General features: G+C 33.3%; 1 protein-coding gene across 11 annotated transcripts in view; it reads left to right on the top strand.

Moving 5' to 3' along the window:
• Positions 1-19,991, top strand: part of LOC101267293 (uncharacterized) — a 40,854-nt gene that overhangs the window by 6,952 nt on the left and 13,911 nt on the right. For 3 of the 11 annotated variants that reach the window (XM_026029903.2, XM_026029902.2, XM_019212893.3), the window contains 3 exons: positions 67-193; positions 12,804-13,054; positions 17,948-18,010. In XM_026029903.2, coding sequence (XP_025885688.1) covers positions 17,950-18,010 — 61 coding nt within the window. In that variant the 5' untranslated portion in view covers positions 67-193; positions 12,804-13,054; positions 17,948-17,949. Of the gene's footprint in view, positions 1-53; positions 194-268; positions 493-12,803; positions 13,055-17,827; positions 18,011-19,991 lie in introns of those variants that run through there. The other 8 variants (XM_069294978.1, XM_019212897.3, XM_069294980.1 and 5 more) reach the window with 6 other exon arrangements.

Raw genomic sequence — 19,991 nt, forward strand, 5'->3', positions numbered from 1 at the left:
GTAAGTTATTTCTATGTTATTATTAAATTTGTAAATGTACTTCTTACACGATTAACTTTAATGCAGCTTTGCGCCATCATATCTTGTCTCGCATATGATTTCAGAATCTATTACACCATTCTCCAATGATGCTTGGGGCAAATGGAAAGAATTTTTGTACAATATAAGGGAACAAATATGGAATCAATTTAAGGTACAAATAAAATTTATTCTTATACACCTTATAAATTATATAATTTCTAATCTGATGATATTTATTGTTAAGCAGATGAAGTGTGTATGGTAGCCATGTTATGAGAAAAAATAAATTCCAATTATGAGAGGAATACTCGTATATGAATTATAGAAATGTTGTTTTGAGGCTCGAAAAAATGAGAAACCCGATTTCCTACGACAAGACGTATGAGTTAAATTTTTAGAGAAATGGAACACTTCTGAATTCATTTACACACCGGAGGTTCTATGAGTTTCGCAGTCCACAAACGAAAAATGGTAAATTTTTAAATTGAATTTCCTTAATTTAAATTAATGTGATTGAACTACATATTACTTTTATTGCATACAAAGTTAAAAGGTGAAGAGGTGTCTAATGTTGAGGTGTTTGAGGAGACCCATAAGAAAAAAAATAAGGATGGTACAAGGGGAGAATGGATAGAGTCGCGTGCAGAGGAGACTTTTGTAAGTTACAAAACTTTAATATTGTATTATTTGACACAAGTAGAGTTAATCAAGTTCCTGGAATGTTGTAGCCATGTCGAATTTTTGGATACAACTTATCTATCTATTGACAAATGAATTTTAGTTCTAATCCCTGGTTTAAGATCAGAGATTAAATGCAGCAATAACTTTAAGACCAACTAAGCTGAGCGTAGAAAAATGCAAAAGCAACTACTGCTTTGAGTAAATGATGAAGTACCCATCAAACTTCCCTCTAACTAAGTTCATTCTTAAGAAGAAACTGTTAATTCTTCCTAAGTTATCAAGATCACCACTTAAGGGTTCTAATTTTAAAGTATCTCTGATTTGCCATACGAACAAGAATGAAATGGAGTCGAATAGAGCAGAGCAGATACAGATCATCCATCCGACTAATCTTTGGGTTTGTCGTGCTGTATATGACATAGTATAGTATATTTACTTGGACTAATTACTGAAAGTTCCTCATGATTAAGGTTGTGGGAGAGGTGAAGACGGTCTCAATAAACACCAAGAAATTTTAGTTGATCCTTGTTAGAAGATTTTCACATGAGACATTAATTGGTAATAGCTGGAAAGTGAAAATTACTTATGGTTAAAATTCATAGGGAACTAAAGAACAGTAATTACATTAGGTAAGGAAATTATATTTAGGATTTTACAATCGTAGAAAATTAACAAAGTCGAGTAGCATGTTCCGCACATGATGCAAACAAATATAAATGAGACATAGAATGAAAAATTTGTCGAAAGTCAAAATGAGAAAACTAAAACATGTGATTGAAACAGTAATTCATCTATAGAGCACAAAACAAAGAAGTTTCTTGTCCTTGAAGAAGATAATCTAACATATTTCACCATTTGTCTCACCCATTTGACAGAAGGAATAATTTCTTTCAAACCATCTTGCACAATTAGATTAAGTATATGAGTCATACATCTCACATGGAGATGCTTACCTTCCATCAAATTAGTTCCCCACATACCTAATTTTTTGAATAACTCTAAAAAATGCCACATCATTTGAAGAGGCATTATCAACTGTAACAGTAAAAACGTTATCCAACTTCCAATCAAGTAAACAATTACTAATAGACTCAGCCAAATGCTCACCTTTATGACTATTGATAGGACAAAAATTTAATATTCTTTTATGAAGCACCCAATCCCTATCAATAAAGTGAGCAGTCAAACACATATAATTGATTCTTAACACCGAAGGTCTATGTGTCTGTTGTGAGACAAATTCTTGATTGTATTTCTCTTAAATATTGTTCAAATTTATTCTCAATTCACCATAAACTTCATAACAATCCCTTGTTATGGTTCTACGAGAAGGAATATGAAACAAAGGTTGGACGTTACTCATAAACTTTTTAAAGCCTTTTTTTTCAACAAAACTAAAAAGTAGTTCATCAAAAACTATCATCTCAACTAAAGCTCTCCTACATACCTCTTGCTCAAATTTTCAAGTATCTAAATTGTTACTTTGAATATTTAATAATTTTTGAATACCGGGTGCATTAGTCAGAGGTTTATACACTTTACACCGATAAGTCAAATGTTATTTTAGTCCACTTGTTCCATTTTTTGTTGTATTGGCAGCATAATATTGTTTACAATGTAAGCACTTTGCTTTAACTAATACACCATTTTCAAAAATCTTTTCAAAGTGTTGCCAAACAGGAGATCTAGGATCCATTTTTTTTTTGTTATTTCTGTGTCAATTGACGGATCATTGCTATTACTAGGTGTATTTTTCATAGATTTAGCCATACTTATTCGACTTTGATCAACTACACCCATATTTAATTGATTTTGTTCATCCATCTATATATAAAAAAAATTCACAATAAATTCACACTAACTAGTAACAAAAACAAAATCAGAAAGAAAAAGAATGAAAGAAGTCAAGAAAAAAAAAGAAAATTACAAAAACAAACCAGATTGGGCAGTGGGCTGGACGCCGAACGCCGGGCTGCTGCTGCTGCTGGAGACGTCTGCTGCTGTTGGAGCCTATAGGCTGCTACTGCTGGCGGGCGGCTGCTACTGCTATTGGCCGGCTGCTGCTGCTGGTGCTGCTTGGAAGATTATTTAACATTTATAATTATTAATTAATATAATATAATATATAGTATAATATTTTGGCTTAAACCAAAATATCAAAAATTAAAATAATACGTACCGAAAATTGAATTGAAATACCGAAAAATATAAAAAAGTAAACCGTAACGAACCGAAAACCGAAATATCGTAATCAAAATTCTGAAAAGTTTTAGTTCAGTTCGGTGTTTCGACTTTCCGGTGTTTATGCTCACCCATAGTAATAAAATGTTTAGATATAGTTTTAAATCAAAGAGAGTTAAAATAATAGTAGTAAAAAGGGAATATGAAATCGTGATAAAAAGTGACATTTAAAGTGAGTAGCTTCAATGAAGATGAAAATGAATCTTTGAAAAAGAAAGAAGAAAGAAAAAGAAAAAAATAATAAGGAAAAAATGTTAAAATAATAAGAAAAAAATGTATTTTATAGTAAAATACTTTCAAAAATAAAATTATATTCATTTTTTAGTTTGTTCAATCTCTTTAAGAGAGTGCATACACTTTTCCTGCCAGGTGGACAATAAATGATGTAATAATATCAGTTCAGAATTGTTCAGGGGGTAATAGGACACTTGCACAGTTTAGGTGTCTTTTTGAAAACTCGGGACAACTCCAGGTGTCACTTTATGTCTTTTTCGATGATATAATGATGACTAGCATAAAGTTTTTGACTGGAAGTCATGAAATTTGCCCAATTAATTTGCTCCATTCTCTTATGTGAATGTGGTAGCAGTGTATTAATATGTCTGAAAATTACAAGGGGTTGAATGTATGAATATGAGTATGGTAAAATGTTAATGATCATCGTTGTGATAATTAAAAAGAATAACATTATGGGTTCTTAAGATGTTCCTTCAAATATGAAGGTAACTTTGTCCATTAAATTTGTATAATAGGTTATTGTTCACATTGTTTTTTAAGATTGTCCTTCAAATAAAGATACTTGTTAAAAGTAATTTTTAACCATCATAGTGGTATGAAAATCTATTGCGCACATTGTTGTTGACGCAACCCAATTTGAAAAGTTTTGTAAATCCTCCATCAAAATAAAGGAATATAAAGTGGTAGTACATTTGGTACATTTGACCTCTTAAAGTGATGACAATGAGTTTCTAATAAAAACTTGTTGAACATGTACAAATGAATATAGTTCATTTCTTGAAGAAAATATGGCTTGTGTTCGTATGGATAAGAGCATGTTCATGTATTGTTGGATAATGTCACATCTCACCTCTACGGGAGGTTTGAGAAATTGAAAAGAAATACTTTGACATAAATGATTATTTCTGCATATACTTTGAATACATCACAAATATTGTGGTATGTTTTATCATAAATTATTGATACAAAAGAAAGAAATAATTCTTTTATATAAAGGTTATGGTCATGACCAAAATAAATATTATTGTGTGGCAACACAAATTTATCATTGATTGTCAATAAATAAGTCTTCCATGTAATAATTTTATCCATGTCAATACTAAAAAATTTCTCCTTAAAGGAGATGGTCACCATAAGAATGGTATTGTGAAATTTGTGGTCGTACACAAACTTAATTAAGAGTTCTGGAAGAACTAATTTGTTACTATCCAGAAATGAAAATAGTTCATAATATTGAGGTTGTAGTAAGTCTAAATTTTTTGAATGTTTCGGATGAATTGAAAAATATACTATATTGAGACTGTAAATTATTGAAAGATTAAATATCTTCGAATCACTACAATCAAAACAGGTGATGAATATTTACATGAAAGGTTACCTGTCTTTCTCTTATTTGTAGTATATCATTACATGCATGACGATGAAATCAGATGCAAAAAAACTAGGAGTTTACTAGAATAAATATCAGTTGGCATAACCGGTTGACCATTTTGGTTCAAATTTGATGCAAAAGAATTGAAAATTCATGTGGTTATATGCTGAAGAAAGAAAAGATTCTTCAAGAATCCTCATGTATTGTTTGTTCTCATAATAAAATTATCATTGTACCAGTTAAGGTTGGAATTATATCCCCTAAAATTATTTGAAACATATAAAAAGATGAATAAGGACTCGTTCACCTGCCATATGGACCACTTACTATTATGATTTAGTAGATGCATCTATGGTGTGGTCACATGTGCATTTGTATCAACTTACAAATTTTGTTTTTGTAAAGTTGTTTGCTCATATTGTTAAATTAAGATCATAGTTCCAAACAATAAAACTATGTTGGTAATACTGATTGGCTTAGCAAAAATTGTTTGCCTCGAATTATAGCTAGACAATTGATTATCAGAACAAATCTCTCAAATAAAATTTGGTATGAGATAAATTTATTTAACATGTATGCGTCAAGCCAACAAGGTTATCCCATCACAATTGGTTCAGGGTCAGGAACCAAATAATTTCCATCTAAAAATATGATGTGTGAATATATGATTTTATTACTCCACCACGCACAAAGATGGATCCCCAAATGAGGTTGGGGCTAAATGTTAGATTTCCTAACATTATGGGGAGATATGTTTACCAGCTGAGATTATGTATGTGATGAATTATCTAGATCCTCGTTGGAAAAAAAAAAGTGAACTTGAAGTTCAAGAGATAATTCATTTGCAACATGTTGCAAATAATTTACTAGATGTATTTGCTAACCCAATATTTTGATTAAGCTAAAAATGCTCCAATAAATAGTCCCCAGAGAACAAAGTCTATGGTACGCCAGAAGCGTAATTGACCAATTGATTCCAAACGTATAAATCTTTGAGGAAGGAGAGGAGCAAATTATCAAAATGGTCATGATAATGAGGCAAGTGCTTTGAAAGAGCACTATGACATAACACTTCATAAAACCTTGACAGAAGTTCAGGTACCTGAAAATGATGAAAAAAAATGAAGAGATCTTGTAAGTTATGTCGTATTGAAATCGATGTCAAAATGGACGTCGACGATATATTTTATACGAAGTAGCACTCAATGCTATAAAAAGGTTACGAGGATCTTAATTCAAATCTGTCATATAGTGTGGACAGATAAATGATTAGCCAAATAAAATGCACTATTCAAGTATATTATGTTTCAATTAGAAAAGTGATGTTTTTGAACTTATAGTTCAAAGATAAAATATATGTCAGTGGGATACAAATGAATCATTGTGTGAAAGTATAACCGTAAGATATAAAGTACGGTTTGTGCCTGGGGGCATAAAGAATTTTTGCAAAATTTTAACTTTATTAAATGGAGATATATTCTCTAGTGGTGGATGCAATAAGACTTGTTTTAGTCTGGCAATAGATGAAATACTTGAATATGCGTAATGATTGATTTTATGTTAACTAGAATTTAAAAGGTCTCAAAGCAGTTCCATTGAGTACCCAATGGTTTTGAGATTGCTTATCACAAAGAAATAATCTTTTAACATCATGAAAATGATTAAAAATGTCATGTATTAGTGCAGTTGGTGCACTTACAGATTGTTGGTTATGCAAATTCTAGAAGATGTGTGATTTTGTTTGAGAAGAAAAGACGAGCTTCAATAAAATTGATCAATCTCTCATGAGCCAGATGTGATTTAATTATGTAGATGCAAAACATTTATTTAATCTACATAAAACTCGATCACAAATGAGCTATTTTCTTACATATGGAGGCACAACAATATCTTGACATTCAACAAACATTGATAACCACTTCTTCAAATCATGCAGAAATAATATTGATCAATGAAGTAAGTCGGGGGATACAATCAAAAGAGATAGGACAAAGTATATTTCACCAAAACTTTTTTTCACACATGATCTTCAACAAAATGGTGAGATAGACATTCAAAGGCTCATTCAAGTGATAATCTTGTAAACTTATTCACTAAGGATTGCCAACATCAATATTTGAGAAGTTGTGATATAAGATTGAAATGCATAGTCTTCGAGATATCAAGAAAAATCTTTATCGTATGTGTGGGGGGGGGGGGGGGTGGAAAAAAATGTGTGTTGTACTCTTTTATTTAACAATGGTTTTGTCCCAAATGGTTTTCGTGAAAGATTTTTAACAAGGCAACATTCAAGTGTATTAAAAGATATGTGTATTCTTTTTTCTTCACTGGGATTTTTTCCCACGTGATTTTTTTCTAGTAATGTTTTAACGAGACACATTATCTATGGACATTCAAGGGGGAGTGTTATAAAATATTATAGTGTGGATGTCCACTATATTAAGAAGTTACTCACCAATTATCTCCATCACTTTCTTCCATTATGAAGATAATCATAACCTCCATAACCTCCAACTTTATAGCCATTACTCTAGTAACTTTTCACTTTCATAATCTCCTTTATTATATTTAGGGCGGATCCATGGGTACCCGTGGGGGTGCAAAGACACCCAGTGATTTTGAAAAAAACTTATATATATATATATAAGAAAGTAAATATACATTTTCTTTGTCACCCACTAAACAATATGGTGAATAGTCCAATTGGCAAAGCAAACCATTTGCCACACGGATAGTGAGGTTTCGATCCTTATTAATAACAATAATTTTTTGGAAGCTTTCAGCGTTTTCTTTATTTTTTTTCCTCCCCCCCCCCCCCCCTTTTCTCATTTTTATTCAACTTCTTCTTTCTTTCTTTCTCTCTCTCTCTCTCTCTCTCTTTATTTTGTCATTTTTTATTTTATTAATACATGAAGGTTTTTTCCCTTCCACTCATTCTTATTTATTTATTAGTATTTTTTTTTAATTCGAATTGAGTTTTATTCACCACAATCGATTCTTAAGTTTCTTTACTTTCGCTTTCACGAATTAATAATCTTTTGATACGAGTGTCGCATGTTTATTCTTTTATCAATTAATGAATACTGAATTATGAACGTGACATAAATATTATTAAGAATATATTTAAATAGTAGTTTTAAAAAAAAGTTTTAAAAATGGTGAATATTATTACTAGAGTTCTTTAATTTTGTAGGTTCTTTCGATCTTCACCAACGTTCTAAGTAAGATGATTAATTGAACTAAAATTTGTATTCTTTTTGTTATATTTTGCAACAACACATAAAGTCGATATATTAAGTTAACACTATTAGATAGTTTATAAAAGCTCAAATTTTAGTATGAAAATTCTTTTCTTTCTTCAAAGTTATAGCAAATAAAGCCACTAATTCCTAAAAAGTATAAACACTGAATTGCTTAAATAACATCTAAAAGAAAATATTACTAACATGCATGGTTAATCAATTTGTTTATAAAAGAAAGATAAATAACTCGATTGTAACCTAAAATTAAATCAACTGACTTGCTTTACTTAAACAATGTGGTTTACAGGACCTTGAAATTCTACATATGCCTCTGATTATATTTATGCTGATGTCATGTTTTTGACTAACCTTTTGTATACCTCTATGTTACACTATAAAATAGGCATAGCGGTTCATATTGTATACACTTGAAGATTTGATGATTACTTTGATGAATAAGAAATGCTCTCATCTTTTGTCTCCCTATTTCTATTGATTTATCTTTGATATTTCTTATTTTATTTTGTTTTAGTTTTACAATAAAGAGGTTATTCTTTTTTAAACAAATTAAAAATGAAAGAATGACATTCTTTTTGAAATGGATGGAGTATTATTATATCAAATTAGGATATAAGTGTAAAACTATCCATTTATTTCATAAAGTAGATAAATATTATTGGACATCCCAAAATATAATGAATAACTGCTGATTATAAAGCATCATCTATTTTAAACAAGGACGACATATAAATAGAAACAAGTTTCATATTCAAATTACTTTTTTCAACTTCAAATCAATGAATTTCATGTCATATCTCTTACACCAACCTAAACATATATGACACTTGTAAAATATTTGGAGTGCCACATCGGCCCCAACAACTAGAATAGTTGCATCACTAGTGATTGTGTATGCATGCCATATAGAACCTTCCCATTAGTAATATTTCATCACTTTGCCAATTAGAAGGCCAAGTTATACATTAGTGTATGGCTATAAATATCAACTATATGAAATGTATACATATATACATATTTGAAATATATTACTTCCTCAATTTTTTATCTTTTAGTATATTAATCTTAGTAAGTTCTTTTATAGCACGTTATTAGTACGAGTCTCTGCCAGTTCAAGCAAAGACTTTAAACGCCTCGGAGATATTGTCACGACTGGAATCTAGACCCCAGATGAGACCGGCGTCGTTGACCTCTCAGAGGTCGCAAACAAGCCTACTTACGTCATTCTTACTTTACATAGTTTAATTTTAGCGGAAAATTTGAAATTTTTGATTTCCTTAATCATACTTGTTAAACATTCTTTATATTTCGTAATCATTCATCATCAACCATCTAACATTTAAGAGATAAGCAACTGAAAGAAATAATTCATTAAGTATTAATTGTATATCGGCCAAAATAGCACCAATACAAAGTCTGAACCAAAACAGGAAAGAAACGCTAGTGGAACATGCTCCACTAGCTCAACTCTAAAACTAAGCTAGAATGTAAAATAGTAGCATCCTCGAAAGCATGAGGACCTACCAAACTCCGGATGAATGCTGACGTCCGGATAGCTGCAACAACGAACCTGTAGCTCTATCGTCCACCTGTGCCTGCACCTAAAAGTAGATGTTTGTATGGAATTAGTACACACTTGTACTAAGTATGGGTATATGCAAGCACATACCAGGGACATGCATGAGGAAGAAGAGCTCTTTTCTAACAACATGATGTTTGGAAGTCAAGTTAGTGGACTTGCTAAATTGAGATTGAGAAAGTTATGCCATGAGAGTGACATGCATCATTATAATTATCGTATGGCACACAACACATAACATATTCATATAGCACATAACATATAACACATAGTTTCTTTCATACTATTCATTCATATACCATGAGACTTTATTATCATAGACTTAACCTTAAGACTTTCCAAAATGAGGGCTCAACATATGGGACCTCAACTAGGGAGCCTTCTTTAGCAAGCACAGAGTCTGCTTCATTCCTTCATAGGTATTTCATTTCAATTCATTCATAGGCCAGTGCGAACACCAGCTATACCTAGGATGTAGTTTAAGACTTTCATCGGGTTTGTTGTGCAATGATCAGGAATAACCTAATGTCATTACCTGAATCTAGCTCACCTCTTGATTATCCTATCCTAACACCTTCGGTATCGTTCATTTCTTTATATGATTCATTTGAGGCTGGCCTCATTAATTCATTGGGAACTTTAACTTTAACCGACATAGATCATGTGAGCATCATGAAATCCACTGTCTCCCCCACATCGAAAAGAGGTGGAATCACCGGCCAAAGCGATTCAATAACATGCTTGCGTATATGGGAATTTAACCCCGCCAGATCCCTATAGTGGCAATATAGGTTCAAAGACTAGGAGATGTATGGAGACCCATACCCGGCAAGCCGGACAGTCTCATCTCATGAGAGTTACGTGAACCTCCGCCCTTCCCGAAAGAAGGCATCACCGCTCATAGCTAGCCTATCGATGCTCAGTACAAAGTTCCATTACATTCAACTCATACATCATGGAAGCTGGCTTCTAGTATGAGGACATCATAGCTCAATAGATGATTTCTCATCTCATCATTAATATTAAGTGTTTTAAACTCAATATTTTCATTAGAGTGTTCATAGAGACTGGTCTCTTCATTATCTTACACTCTCATTGGTGAGTACGTATTGGTAACATTTACTTAGGCTCATTTGAGATTGCTCTCATCATATACATTCGCCTCACGTCATGTTGTCACTACATTCTTCATTATTAGCACCTTTATTTTTCATAGTTACTCACCTCTTATTACGTGAATGTTCATTTCTTCATTTCATTACGCATATCTTAGGTTCACTTATTTTTGAACGTATGTTAAACTTATGTGTCTATACATACAAGCCATGAGACTTCATTTATAGTTCGTTAAGTGATTCTTATTTTCCTAAGATTATGTATTACAAGACTTATGTATCTTGTACATATACCAAGATCTTGATTTTTGATCAAAGTAGATTACATTATTCTTGAATATTTTACTCACGTATGACTTGTGTATCGATACGGAGGTTTGGGCACGGGAACCCCACTCTTGAATAATTTGGATATCATTTATATTTTTCATTGACTTTATTTCTAATATTCATAACATTAGAACTCTAAATTAAATCTCAACATTTTCATAAAATAATAAATTTTCTATTTTAATTAGAATTCTAAATTAAATCTCCATATTTGCATGAAAGAATTGATTTTCTATTTTAATTAGAATTCTAAATTAAATCTCAATGTTTACATAAAAGAATCAATTTTCTATTTTAATTAGAATTCTAAATTGAATCTCCATATTTACATGGAAGAATTAATTTTCTATTTTTAATTAGAATTCTAATTCAAATCCCTTTTTATTTTTTTTATTTTTTTATTTTATTCATCAAATTCGCCTCATTGGGGAGGTTGTGGGTTCTAACCCCCACAGCCCCCCTTATTTTCCTCCTTTTTTTCGCTGAAGAGGAGGCTGTGAGGTGGTGGGTTCGAACCCCCACAACCCCTCTATTTTTTTTATTAAATAAGGGAGTGGCAGTGAGGTTGTGGGATCGAATCCCCACAGCCTCACTTTATTATTTTTCGCCTTTCCCTTCAGCGCTGAGGTCGTGGGTTCGATCCCCACGCCTCGCAAATTTTAATTTTTTTTCCTTCCTCGCGCGTTCGGGGAGGTCGTGGGTTCGAACCCCACGCCTCCCATTTATTTATTTACTTGATTTTTCGCCTCCTCCTCCCCCTAGGTTGCGAGTTCGACTCCCCCCTGCCCCATTCTTTTTCTTTGCGAATTTCAGCAGCCCCCTGTCCCCGGTTCGAGCCCCACCTTCAGCACTCCTCTTTATTTATTTTATTAAGGCATGTTTTGGTGAGGTCTCGGGTTCGATCCCCGCAGACCTCACCTATTTTTTTTTAATTCTTTTTTTGCTCAAAATTTCCAGAATGCATCTACAACTTATTTCCAGGTTCTGGGACATTACTCCACAATTTTGTACATCATTTTTACGGGTTAATTTAGCATTTGTTTCTTATACATTCGTTAATGTTCTTAAGACTAGTTTAGGGGGATGATTTGATCATTTGTTTTAACTAGAATTTATAGCCTTTCAACCATGTGAACATCAATATTTTAAGAGCCTTTAATTGCACATAAAACACGAGTAATTTCTAATCTATTAACATGCTAAAGAAAGACTCAAAGTCACGGTCAAAAATCTTGCACAAATACATACATATACACATTCATATTTTTCGAAAGATACAAAATATAATCACATCATTATGAACACATATGAAACGAGATCATCACCACAACAAGCATCCCTAAATTCTACCAACAAGAATACCCAACCTAAGATCATAGGGAGCTAGTGATAGGGGCATGCAACGAGGAACAACCTTAGTTTCGAGGTGAATAGTTCGAATCGTAAGGGGCCTCTTGGGAAAGGAGCCAAGAGAGAAGAAAAAGCCATACCTTTATTGATGTTCAAACAAAGAATCCGCTATCCAAAATTCTCTCCAAAAGTCAGTCCAAGTTACTTCAACGTCCACACCACTCAACGAACAACTCCTCTTCGCCTTAATATTGTTTTTGATTGCTTTATTTTTCTTAAAATTTTATGTGAGTTCTTCAAGCATGAAGAATTGTTGATATTTGGCAGAAATAATGTGAGGAAGATGGAGAACGTGAGAGAGAGTTAAGAAGCGTGAGAGAGAGAGAGAACTATTAGGATTAGGAGACTAATTCAAGAATTAGTCAAAAAGAATTTAAAATAAATAAATACAAATCTGGTTTATTTTAATTAATACGCGAAAGGACCATTATGCCCTTAAATACCTATTTATTCTTATTTACTTAATTAATATATATATTTTTTTTGGATCGTTACAAATATAAGTTTCCTTTTGTTAATAATGTCTAATCTCTCTAAACATGAATTTCTTGCTCTAGACATATCGGGAAAAAGCTATATATCATGGGTACTCGATGCAGAAATTCATCTTGATGCGATGGGTCTAGCAGACACAATCCAAGAAAATAATCAAGCATCGAATCAAAACCGTGCTAAGGCCATGATATTTCTCCGTCATTACCTTGATGAAGGTTTGAAAATGGAATATCTCACTGTTAAGGATCCTCTGGTGTTGTGAAACAATTTAAAAGATAGATATGACCACCTGAAGTTGGTCGTCCTTCCACAGGTACGTTATGACTGGATCCACTTGAGACTTCAAGATTTTAAATCTATCAGTGAGTATAACTCATCCATGTTTAAAATTATCTCACAATTAAAATTATGAGAAGAAAATATCACTGACCATGATATGGTAGAGAAAATGTTTTCCACTTTCCCTGCCTCGAGTATGCTTCTGCAGCAGCAATACCGAGAAATGAGATTTAAAAAATATTCCAAATTAATTTTACATCTCCTTGTTGCTGAACAACATAATGACTTATTGATGAAAAACCATGAAAGTCGACCTACTGGTTCTATGCCATTTCCTGAAGTAATATGGTAAATTTTCACCAATCTAGGCGTGAAAAAGATCGTGGTCATGGTCGAGGAAAAAATTTCAATCATGATCGTCTTGCACTAAATAATAACCTTCAACACCAGCAGTGTAAAAAGAAGAATGAAAAAAATGACGTAGTGCAGAAGAAAAATTCAGAAAATAAATGTTATCGATGTGAAGGAAAAGGACATTGGTCACGTACCTATCGTACGCCAAGGCACCTGGTTGAGCTATATCAAGCTTCCCTGAAGGAGGTGAAAAATAACGTTGAAGCCAACTTTATCTCGGAAGATACTGTTGAACCCATGCATCTAGATGTAGCGGATTTCTTTAAGAATCCTGAAGAAAAGATAGATCACCTGATAGGTTATGGATCTGTGGTAATGTAAATATATTTCATTTTCGTCGTTTGTATGAACTAGTATGAATATGTTTTCCTAGACTTGTAAATAACTAAAAGGTTGTGTAATGTTTTTGTTTAGTAATAATATTATAATGTTTATTTCATTTATATCTTTTATCTTGAAGAGTATATGGATACCTCAATGATCAATCATGAAGATATTTGTGTAATTGGTAGTGGAACAATGCACGCCATATTCAAAGATGAGAAATACTCTCTCCTAATTGCTTATAAGAAAAGCAAATGTTACTACAATTTCTGGTAATTCAAACTTAATAGAAGGCTCCGGAAGAGCTACTATATTTCTGCCTAAGGGACAAAACTAGTCATAGAAGTTACATTGTTCTCTTCTAAATCCCCAAGAAACTTGTTAAGTTTTAAAGATATTCGCCGCAATGGATATCATGTTGAGACAATAAATGAAATGAATGTTGAATACCTTGGTATTACCAAGATTGTCTCAGACCAGAAATATGTGTTGGAGAAATTATCAACTTTATCTTCTGGCCTGTATTATGCAAAAATAAGTATCGTAAACCACAAGTTTACTGACTTAAAGACTTTTGTGCTTTGGCATGACCGAATAGGTCATCTTGGATCAATAATGATGAGACGAAACATTGAAAACTCAAATGGACATCCATTAAAGAACCTGAAGATTCTTACAAATGATGAGTTTTCGTGTGCTGCTTGTTGCCAAGGCAAATTGATTACTAGGCCATCACCAATGAAGGTTAACATTGAATCTCCTCAATTTTTAGAACGAATACATGGGGATATTTGTGGACCTATTCACCCATCTAGTGGGTTGTTAGATATTTTATGGTCCTAATGGACGCATCTTCAAGATGGTCTCATGTGTGCCTCTTATCATCTCGCAACCTGGCGTTTGCAAAATTATTGGCACAAATGATACGATCAAGAGCGCAATTTTTAGATTATCCAATTAAGACAATTCGCCTTGATAATGCTGGCGAATTCACATCTGAAGCTTTTGATGCTTATTGCGTATCGGTAGGGATAAAAGTTGAACATCATGTAGCTCATGTTCATACTCAAAATGGCCTTGCTGAGTCATTTATTAAACGCTTACAATTGATAGCAAGACCTCTACTTATGAAAAGTGAGTTGCCTACTACTGTTTGGGGTCATGCTATCTTACATGCAACATCATTTGTTTGTCTCAGACCGACTCATTATAATAAATACTCCCTATCACAATTGGTATTTGACCATGAACCAAATATTGCTCATTTTCAAATTTTTGAATGTGTTGTATATGTGCCTGTAACACCACCTCAGCGCACCAAGATGGGCCCTCAAAGAAGGTTAGGCATATATGTTGGGTTTAATTCACCCTCCATAATTCGCTACCTTGAGCCATTGACGGGAGATTTATTCACTGCAAGATTTGCAGATTGTTGATTTGATGAAACAAATTTTCCGCAATTAGGGAGAGAGAAAAAGAAACTTAAAAGTGAAATTGCATGGAAAGTTTCATCATTATCTCATTTTGATCCACGCTCCCCTGTGTGAACAAGAAATGCAGAAGATGATCCATTTGCAAAACATAGAAAATCAAATGCAGACACATTTACTGATTCAAAAAGGATAACAAAGTCGCATATTCCTGCAGTAAATGTTCCTATCCGAATCGACGTCCCAAAAGAACCATCTACAAGTATCGTAGCTTCTGAATCACAAATACGCCTGAAGCGTGGTGGACCATTGGGTTCAAAAGATAAAAATCCTAGAAAGAGAAGTATAAAAAATGAGTACAAAAGAATCTCACGAAGAAATTCAAGATCTAATTAATTCTGATATTCCTGAAGAGATCTGTGAACCCGAGACTCAAGTGAATGAATAACTCTCAATAAGTTCTACAGGTGATGGGATAAGTTTAGATCGATCAAAAATCATAGTGGATAACATTTTTGCATATGATGTTGCACTTAACATTATGAAAGGAAGTGAGGATCTTGAACCTCTATCTGTCGAATATCGACAAAAGATGTGATTGGCCAAAATGGCAAGAAGCAATTCAATCAGAATTAAATTCACTTACTAAGCGTGAAGTTTTTGGACCAGTAGTCCAAACGCCTAGTGATGTTAAATCAATTGGCTATAAATGGGTCTTTGTACGAAAAAGAAATGAGAGAAATGAGATTGTAAGATACAAGGCACGCCTTGTTGCACAAGGATTCTCTCAACGACCCGGTGTCGACTATGAAGAAACATATTCACCTGTTATGAATGCAATAACTTTTCGATATCTCATCGGTTTAGCTGTACATGAAGATCTTGAAATTCATCTAATGGTTGTGATTACAGCTTACTTTTACGGTTTACTTGATAATGAAATTTATATGAAAGTTCCAAAAGGACTTAAAATGCCTGAAGCATATAGTTCAAAATCTCGGGAAATGTATTCAATCAGATTACAAAAGTCATTATATGGCTTAAAAACAATCAGGGCGCATGTGGTATAATCGCCTTAGTGAGTACTTGATAAAACAAGGTTATATAAACGATGCCATATGTCCTTGTATATTTATTAAGAAAACAACATTGGGGTTTGTTATTCTTGCTATTTATGTTGATGAAATTAATCTCATTGGAACTCCAGAAGAGGTTCAAAATGCAATTAAATATCTAAAGAAAGAATTTGAGATGAAAGACCTTGGAAAGACAAAATTTGTCTTGGACTACAAATAGAATATTTAGTAGACGGGGTCTTCATCCATCAATCTGCCTATACTGAGAAAATTTTGAAATGATTTTACATGGACAAAACACATCCATTAAGTACTCCAATGGTTGTCCGATCAGTTGAAGTGAGTAAGGATCCATCCCTTATCTCAGTGCAACTGGGGCACTTATGTATCTTGCTAATGCTACGACACGCGACATAGCATTTTCTGTTAATTTGTTAGCAAGATATAGTTTTTCCCCTACACGAAGACATTGGAATGGAGTTAAACATAAATTGTGATATCTAAGGGGAACTAGTGATACGGGTCTGTTTTATTCTAACAAAGATAGTGCATATGTTGTTGGTCATGCAGATGCATGTTATTTATCTGACCCATATAAAGATCGATCACAAATAGGCTATCTGCTTACATACGGAGGTACTGCTATATCATGGCGATCTACGAAGCAGTCTATTGTCGTTACTTCTTCAAATCATGCTGAGATAATAATCATTCATGAAGCAAGTAGAGAATGTGTATGGTTAAGATCAGTTATACATTTTATCAAAGAAATATGTGCTTTGAAGTGTGACGTCAAGATACCCACAATGCTTTTTGAAGACAATGCTGCATGCATAGCTCAATTAAGAGGAGGCTTTATAAAAGGAGATAGAACGAAACACATTTCATCAAAATTATTCTTCAGACATGATCTCCAGAAGAACGGTGATATTGATGTGCGACAAATTTGTTCGAGTGATAATCCAGTAGATTTATTTACCAAATCTTTATCGGCCTCAACTCTTGAGAAGATGGTTCACAAAATTGGAATGCGAAAACTTAACCATCTGAATCGTCATTTTTATCAGGGGAGTAAAATACGCACTGTACTCTTTTTTTCCTTATTCTAGGTTTTGTCCCACTCGGTTTTCCTAGAAAGGTTTCTAATGAGGCAGCAAATAATGCGTATTATGTATATCTATGTACTTTCTTTTACATAGATATCCAATGGGGAGTGTTGTAAAAACATTTGGAGTGCCACGTGGGCAACCATCAACTAGAATAGTTGCATCACTAGTAATTGTGTATGCATGCCATATGAAACCTTCCCATTAGTAATATTTCATCACTTGGCCAATTAGAAGGCCAAGTTATACATTAGAGCCACTATATGAAATGTATACATGTATACATATTTGAAATATATTACTTCCTCAATTTTCTTTCTTTTAGTATATTAATCTTAGCAACTTCTTTTATAACAATGCCTAATTTTTGTCATTTTTATGATTAGTAATGTGGGGCCTTGTGTAAATTCAAACAAGGCAAAACTGCAAAACTAGAAAAATGGCACGAAAGATTCCCACGTCGATTACCTAGCGACTAATTGCAATATTGTTCCTTCCTTCCACTGCAATCTTCTCTCCTCTACTAGTACTTGTATATATTAACTCTCGACTTTTTTCCCTCTCTTATCTTACACAGCCATGGAAAAGGGAGAAAGCTCTACTCCTACACTTTCCGAAGACGAAGTCTGGGCCAAACTCAGTAAGCACCATTCCTTACATTTTCTTTCTTTTACAATAAAGGGTTGTCAAATGTCACGTTTTGTAAGTTTTTCAGCTTCCTTTTTTTGCGATTTTCTTTGGTTGACCCAAAATAGAATTTCTTGGGTATCAAAATTGTGAATTGTTCATGAAAGGGGTTAACTTGAATTTCCGTTACACTCACAAGGATAGTTTCTTTAAATGTCAATGCTGAAATGCTTTTGATTACTTTGTGGGGTTATAAAGAGAGTCCAAGATAATATTTTTGAGGTTTCTTCAAGTATGGTAGTGGTTGAAGTAGCCTGCTATTTGCTTATTACAGTTTAATTTTGTGTAATATATTGCTCCGTATCTGTTCTTGATTAAATTGCTTTTTTGATTTATGTATTTAGTGCATTTGTGTGATTTCATTTTGGAAGTGCATAATCCATGTAGTTTGGATTTGTTGAATGACAAAGAAGGATTGGTTAACTATCTGTGAGTCCAAGAATGGTGAAATGCCGTGAACATGTATAATCATTGACAGCCGATAGGGTCTATATAGAGGAGACACCAAATCCTGCAATTTACATTGTTAAATATTAGGGCTACATCAGAATAAGTTCATTTAAATATTAATTCAATGTGAATTACATGAAGGGAAAAGGTTTGGGGCCGATTTTCACATATAAGATCATCAAATATTACATTTGAATATATGCACTGAATTTCCAATATCTTGAAATTGTAGCATATTATGATGCTTATGTTATTATTACTAAATACAGGAGATGGTTAAATTGGATCTCCAGTAACGTGTTAAGAGTTTGTGTTCTACAACACCAGAGCTTTGCTAGAGTATCATTGATCAATGGCATTTGGCATAAGATATTTGCTTATATTTCATATTAAAGTCAGTCTTGTGTGACCAGAAAATTCCAAATAGTCTATGAAATTTTCAGCAGATAATGGAATTAAAAGGATTGTTCTTATTTATTTTGATTTTGACTTAAAACGACATTTTTTCTTTAAAAGTTCAAATTTTTAGGAAATATTCTGGTTTGCTCCTTCAAAGAGAGTTTTGTGGTGATAAATCCTTTGACCCCTTCCCCTTTGAGGGAAGGGATGCAAGGAAGCAGCCTGTTGTCAGCCCCCTTCCCTTTTCACAAGCATGTTGGTGATGTTTAGTGATTTGATTCATATCAGCGTAGCATTATGTTTAATAGTATGTGTGATTTTTGAGGTTGACCACTGTGTTGGATCTATCACTCTCTTTTTTGTAACACTTCCTAAATGCCATGGAACCAACTTTGCCATAGATGGAGATGACTAGGAATTGTGCTTGTCTTCTTATCACTCAATTTTGTGGTTTTACTTGATTTATTAATATCAGAATAGCATTAAGATAGCACCGAACTACATGAGTTGCAATTTTGAGATTGCTAATCCAACCCATTCCAACAGTTCAATAGTTCTTTTGTTGATTAGGCAACACTTACTGTGGTCTCATCATGCCAGAAAAATAACTGCCTCAATTGGTAAGAAACATGACTGTGCAACATTAAATGGTCAATGCTTTCACTTCTCAACCCACTCAACCAGCATCTGCTGCAAAGTTGGTTCTTTCTATAACTTCATGGCTTAAGCAGGCATCTTTTGCTACCAACCAAGAGAAACAAGCCACTTTGTATGGAGACCCTGATCTGCAGATACGTTTTTATGGCATGTGTGGTTCATCTGTAACCTTCTTGTCCTTGTTGCCTTCCCATAGCAAGTCTCTTCTCAATTTGTCCTGTGTTTTCTCTACTTCACTGCATATGTAGGAAGTGAATCCAAAACACTAGTAGTCAAGTCTAGCTTACCTTTAAGGGATAGTCTTTTCTCATACCTCTCTAAAACAACCCACTGTAACTTTTTGTTTAGCAACCAAAGGAAGATCCAAAATAGCTATAAGATAAGGAACCTATTATACATCCTATAATACCACAGAGTCTTGCAATATT

The sequence above is a fragment of the Solanum lycopersicum genome, chromosome 3 (assembly GCF_036512215.1).
Source record: "Solanum lycopersicum chromosome 3, SLM_r2.1".
NCBI classification, from domain to species: Eukaryota; Viridiplantae; Streptophyta; class Magnoliopsida; order Solanales; family Solanaceae; genus Solanum; species Solanum lycopersicum.